The sequence below is a fragment of the Hyalella azteca genome, unplaced genomic scaffold, assembly GCF_000764305.2.
Source record: "Hyalella azteca isolate HAZT.00-mixed unplaced genomic scaffold, Hazt_2.0.2 contig14215, whole genome shotgun sequence".
In the NCBI taxonomy this organism is placed as follows: domain Eukaryota; kingdom Metazoa; phylum Arthropoda; class Malacostraca; order Amphipoda; family Hyalellidae; genus Hyalella; species Hyalella azteca.
Window position 1 is genome coordinate 145,258 of NW_025944107.1, and position 6,160 is coordinate 151,417.

At 34.7% G+C, this 6,160-nt stretch overlaps 1 protein-coding gene across 1 annotated transcript; it reads left to right on the forward strand.

Moving 5' to 3' along the window:
- The first annotated feature begins 397 nt into the window (after positions 1-397).
- LOC108668790 (peroxiredoxin-5, mitochondrial) lies at positions 398-5,084 on the forward strand. Its single transcript, XM_018156044.2, has 4 exons — positions 398-525; positions 2,501-2,635; positions 3,502-3,633; positions 4,037-5,084. Exons 1-4 carry the CDS (start codon positions 427-429, stop codon positions 4,232-4,234), a joined length of 564 nt encoding a protein of 187 aa, XP_018011533.1. The 5' UTR covers positions 398-426; the 3' UTR covers positions 4,235-5,084.
- Positions 5,085-6,160: the final 1,076 nt, after the last annotated feature.

Consider the following 6,160-nt stretch of genomic DNA (forward strand, 5'->3'; position numbering starts at 1 on the left):
GTATTAACAAAAAAGTTATTGATGTAAATATCTGAAAAAATTCCCCCCGCAAAATACTGATATTATGTACTTATACTTCAAATTTGAATAAAATCCGTTCATAATTGAAGGAGTTATGAGTGCCACAGTTGAAAATGAAGTTAGGTTTTCCGTATTAACAAAAAAGTTATTTATGTAAAAATCTGAAAAAATTCCCCCCGCAAAATACTGATATTATCTACTTATATTCCAAATTTGAATAAAATCCGTTCATAATTGAAGGAGTTATGCGTGCCACAGTTGAAAAAGAAGTTAGGTTTTGCATTCGAGCTCGCAGGCGAGTTCGCAGGCGAGTTCGCTGAAGTGTCGAATCGGTTCATTCAACGCTCTTGTTCACATAACGCATTCGAGCCTTACCGTAGCTTCATACTTGTAGGTTGTAGCAGAATGTCTGTGCTATCGCTGAGCAAGGTGTTAACTGGTGCCTCTCGGCTCGTAATTACGAATAGTAAAGCGCCAATTATATCTCGCTTAATGTCGGCGAAGGTGAGTCATTTCAAATTATTTTAAAAGGGCTTGGCTATAGATATGGGTCTATCGCTCAATGTCAATATCGTCGCCACAGCAACCTGCACCTTCAGAAGTTCAGGCTCAACTCTCAAGTAGCCTAGCCGGCCGTCAAATCCAATACAATAGAAACAATCTATTATTATGTAAACAAAACTGAACCAAAACTTTCTTCCTTATCGAGTGCTAAACAGCTTTATTCTTTATGTTATGTGATAACAATAGACACAAGTCACACAACCCGACAGGCGACAACCGTACAAATATAGACGGTAATAGACCTAGTCTTGACTCTTGAGTCTTGACCAATGACCATTATGATTATTAAGTTAGCTATTATAGCAATATAGGTATGCTTCTAAGTACCTTTGCTGTTTTGAGTGATGACTGATGACTGTTTATTGACTGAGTCACAGTCTCACTAACAAACGGTGAAGTACCTACCTAAATGGTAAAATGAATTAGGTATCTGCTGACGCTGAGAGCCTGAGTGCTAAGTGGAAAGTTTAATATTTGGTTGGCTTGTTAGCTGATTCATATTCATCTAAACATCTGTACGGTGTACGGGTACCCAACCCTAAAGCATTTTAAAGTACCTATTCTATTGTGATTTGTGGCTCATGTTTTTTTCGTAGGCTAGGTTTAGCCGCAGCTAAGCCGCCTAGGCCTAGTGTCTTTTTTTTCATGTGTCTTTTTTTTCAAAAGACACATGTTTTTGTGAGCCTGGAGCCTCCCTGGCAGCCTGATGCATTTTTTTCTAAAATTGTAGATGCAATTGCATAGATCTTGCAAAAACCTTTGAGGCTTTGAAATTAGCCCAAAATTGTTTATGAAATGTTTCATTGTAAGAAGTTATTAGAAAAAATGCTCAAAATTGTCCCTTATTATGTTAGGTATTACCCCATTGCCATTTAATGGTATCTATCAGCTGAAAACATTTCATAGGTAACCTAAAATATGGTTCATAGGATCCATATCCTTTGCACAAGGGCCACAACCCATAGCATAGTAGCCTATTTGCACTTTGCAGTATTTTCAAGATAGTTATTGATATGTTTCATAATTGGGATCTTCATATTTAGTTGATCACAATCTGAGATAATTTACTATTTGAGTGATTGAATTATCACCTTGATCTTCAAGTTGCCAGCCTTTTATCTTTTATAAACTTTCTATTTTGACTATGTACAGTAGTATAATGTACATAATCAAATTAGAACATTGCAGAAAAACTAAAGAAAATTCTGTGTGAATTTAACTATGTATGCAAAGTCAAACTAGGACTAGCCATTGGCATGATGGGCCCATTTGATCTTCACTAATGATGTTAGCAACATCACTGGGAAGTTGGGAACTCAACCCTCAACTTGCAGGGTGGAATTCTAGGAATAGTTTTTCATTTATTCAAAATAATTTCAGCCTGGTAACTTGTTTTATTCTTGAATCTGAGCTAAGTGTGAAAGGAGAATGAAGATTTAGGTTACCATATCCAATATGATACAAGCACATTCCTTTCTGCAAGTTCGAGTTTGGACTTCTCATTTATTTTTTTTATAATATATTTGCATTTGCCATATTTGTGAGAAAGCCACACTAAAATTTTTGCTACCTATCAACCTCATATCAAGCACTGACTACTGAGTGAGCACTTTTCTTTGAATAACATTGTATAGATATAATTTTATTATCAAAAAACTTCTGATAGATATATCTTTTGCTTGTAAAGTGTGAATTATTGTGGATGTCAGACATTTTTCTACTTGTAATGTTGCAGATAGGGATGTATATAAATGGAAAAAGAGTTAGCTTTGCATCATAAGTTCTGCACTTGTACCTAACCAATTTCTTGTTGTACTAAAGTGTTTTGATTGGAATGTGTTTTCCTGTTACAATTTTTATCATTGCTAATTTGTACATTATTTATTGACAATAATGTAATAATATTTGATTTCAGGTTGGAGATGTGTTGCCAGCAGTTGACTTGTTTGAGGACACTCCGGCCAAGTCCGTCAACACCGGCACTCTCTGTGCCTCTGGAAAAGTGCTAATATTTGCTGTTCCTGGAGCCTTCACTCCAGGATGTTCCCTTGTTAGTATCCTTACTATCCTATGTTACTCTAAATGTTGTTTATTGATGTTTATTATCTCCATACGTTCACTAATGAATGCTCATAAGTCATAATTTGCTGAACTGCCCAATATTTCATATCCTGTTTTGTTGCTAGTTGTTTACTGAAACTGCAGTTTATGGGGTTATTTGCCTAACTTGACATAGTAAAATTGAAATATAATTTGTAAGATGTATATAAATGACTAGTTGCAATTAATTATGGAATTTTGCAATCATTGATGAGACACCTTGGTGCATGTTTCCTTCTCCAACTCTTGACAACCTGCCTTGAGCTTTGGCAAATGTTTTCACTTGAACTTACTTGACAATGCAGGCACCACTCACCAGTTTCTATTCAATTGCTTGACTTCTTGGCCTTGGTCACGAGCAAGTAGTCAGTTTCATTTATAACTAAACCTGACTGTAAATTAAAATGGTGCATTGTACTCTTAATGCATTTTCCCTAACCACTGCAATATATGAAGCTGCATGATTTGAGTAAATCAATTGGAGATTTTTGGGATCCTAAAATTTATTTCAGTCAATATCTAAGAGTCCTCGTATCATCATTTACAACACAGAGTAGGTTGATATTTTGAGTTGCCTCTCTACTTATATAATTGAACCAAGCTAGAAGAAATTATTTGATAATTTATTTATTTATTAATATCTTTTGGGTTGGTGCTGGTGAAGTTGTATTTGTCTAATCTTTATTTTGAGTAATCATTTATTTATCAAATAATCTTTGAATATGCGATCTGTCTAGAAAGTTTACTCGAGTTGTTCTGTAAGCAAACTTCAAAAATAATAATCTGTGTTGCTAATGGTACCGTTGAATTCTGCAGACTCACTTACCCGGCTACATCAAGGAGAGTGATGCCATCAAAGCTAAAGGTGTGAAGGAGATTGTGTGTGTCGGCGTCAATGATCCTTTTGTTATGGCTGCGTGGGGCAAGGCTCAAGGAGCTGACAACAAGGTGATTTACGTCCTATTTAGGGCTTTGTTTTGCTTTCTTTTTCTTTTCGCCTGACAATAAACTCGAGATATATATATTATTTATTAAAACAAATTTTAAATTCTGATTCACTCTTTCTCTTACTCAAAGTATTTTTTATCATAATTTTTCTTTTTTAATGTGACAAATTTCATGTAATTATCTCGAGTAATTGGTCATGACACACCAACTCTTTGGCCCTTGCAAGTAAAAGGACGTACCGTACTATATATTTCACGATTTTTTAAAAAATGTGACATTTAAATGACTTAATTAATACATAATGTAAGCATTTTCGAACAACAACCTAGATGAAACCAAATGCAGTGACCAAAATCTGACATTATTATTTTCTCACTTGACAACATCTGTGCTTGCTGCTCAGGTTCGTATGCTCGCTGACCCCAGCGCCGAGTTCACCAAGGCCCTGGGGCTTGACCAGGACCTGGCAGTGCTGGGAGGTGTTCGGTCCAAGCGCTACTCTATGCTCGTGCAGGACGGCAAAATTACGCAGCTCAATGTCGAGCCTGATGGCAAAGGCCTCTCTTGTTCACTTGCTGAAAATACTCTCCCTAGCTTGTAAAAACTGTCCTTGGTGTTTTCCTGGCTTGTGAAAACTTGCTTGAACGTTTCTAATCTACAGAAATCTATATTGCTATTTCTTTTCAGAGATCCTTATGCTATAAGAGGCTGATTGGTTTATTGGTGTTAGTTATGTCTGTTGTTATAGAAAATTTCCGAGGTAGTGCACTTGAGGTCTCCTGGTTGTAATTTAGGGCTTAACATTTTCCCCCCAGAGTTTCTATGTTGCATTCGTCAAGAACAGTCAAGTATAGCTCAAGATACGTGAGGTCAAAAGTTCTCAGTTGTACTTTTCTAGTTTTCATTATTAATAAACTTATTTAGATTTTAATTTGAAAATCAATCAATGCTCTCATGATTTGAGATGAACATCAATACAGAAGTATGTATATTTAAATTTTCTTGCATTATACGTTTAGTCGTGAGTGCTTGCCAATTTTTGAGCCTTTTTCACATTATATTTTTAATGTTTCGGTTATTATGTGTACTTTGATTTCAAATATTTGAAAATTCATTATTTCAGTTTTTCAATTAACTTGTACAGATTGATATTCAAGTGTGATGGTTAAGCATTTTTTTTTCAGCATAATCTCAAAGCCTAGTTTGCACTGACTCAAGACATCGCGTCGATAAATGTAGTTAACAGCGACCTTATGCTGTTCGTGTTAGACTTGCCGCATTACTCGTATTGTACATAGAATCACATGTAGTGCAAGATTCAGATTAATAGCGGCTTCTCTTTATTTTTTGGTGGCAATTGGAAAATCTTATCAACTCTTTGGAAGCTCCTGATGAATGCGATGTGTTGACAATTCCAGGGCATTACTCTTAGTAAAATTTCCAGAGTGGTTTGTTTTGTTTGTAATTTGTTTCATTTACATCGAAACTCGATCCTGAATGACTTAATTTTTTGGAATTATTTGTTAGTGTTTATAAATACGAGTTATTTGACAAATAACTCATTATGACTTGTTGATAAATCTTATTATGACGATATTTTTTCCTCACCGTTTCGATATCGTCAGCAATATTCTGCTACTTGATGTGTAGTTGGATCTTTTTGGGCTGCAGTGTTAAATTCCGCTTGGGTGGTTTATCAGCAGAAGAAAATTTTTACCCATCGAAAATGTTTTCGATGAAGATATTAGGAATTTAATAATTAGTTTATTCGCTCTTAAAATTTTTGGAGATAAATTGTTAGGGTTATGAAGTTTTGGCTGAAGAATGCCTCCAAATGAGTCGCGTCTACGGAATTATGGTTTTTTAAGTTTTACAAATCAATCAATATACCAAATGTCCTTTATTCTCAGAAGTGCATGAAATTACTGGGAAAACACAATTCCTAGCCTCCTTGCGGAGACAACAATACGACAATTAGCATAACAAATGTTATTAGAAAGAGTCCTACCCTGAAATGAAAAAAAAAAAATCATTTCGTATTAGTGTTCAGCAATATAATGATTTTAAGAACTCTTTCCTGTAGTTAAGCTATCAATTTTTCCCATCAAGGTAGTTTTGGAATTTCTTGCTTCAATTCCCTTTGCCCCATTTGGAACTGTCGTAGTTTCTCTGACTGATTATAAATCCGTAATAATTGATAAATTGTCAGTAGGAATAATCAATATGTAGCTAATTTTATAGTCCTTTTTGTGAATACTATTTAATTTACAAAGTATATCGACTAATTATAAATTTATTTGATCATCATATTCACGTTACTTACCTATATCAGTAAAGGCCTTTTCGTACTTTACGCAAACCAATTCGTCAAATCCAAATTATGGAAATTTCCAGAATACATGCATTTTTAGGACTGTAAAAATTGCACATAACACTCATTTTTTATTCTCATTACCTGCATTATATTCTGTATTGAAAATATATAATGAAAAATTCGCATGATCTTGTTTGTATTTTTAGGGGGTTA

Excerpts from the sequence above, each read along its gene's own strand:
- LOC108668790 (XM_018156044.2), top strand. The coding sequence starts at position 427 with ATGTCTGTGCTATCGCTGAGCAAGGTGTTAACTGGTGCCTCTCGGCTC. Across the intron at positions 2,636-3,501 it reads TCACTCCAGGATGTTCCCTT|ACTCACTTACCCGGCTACAT; the intron begins GTTAGTATCCTT and ends TGAATTCTGCAG. Across the intron at positions 3,634-4,036 it reads CTCAAGGAGCTGACAACAAG|GTTCGTATGCTCGCTGACCC; the intron begins GTGATTTACGTC and ends CTTGCTGCTCAG.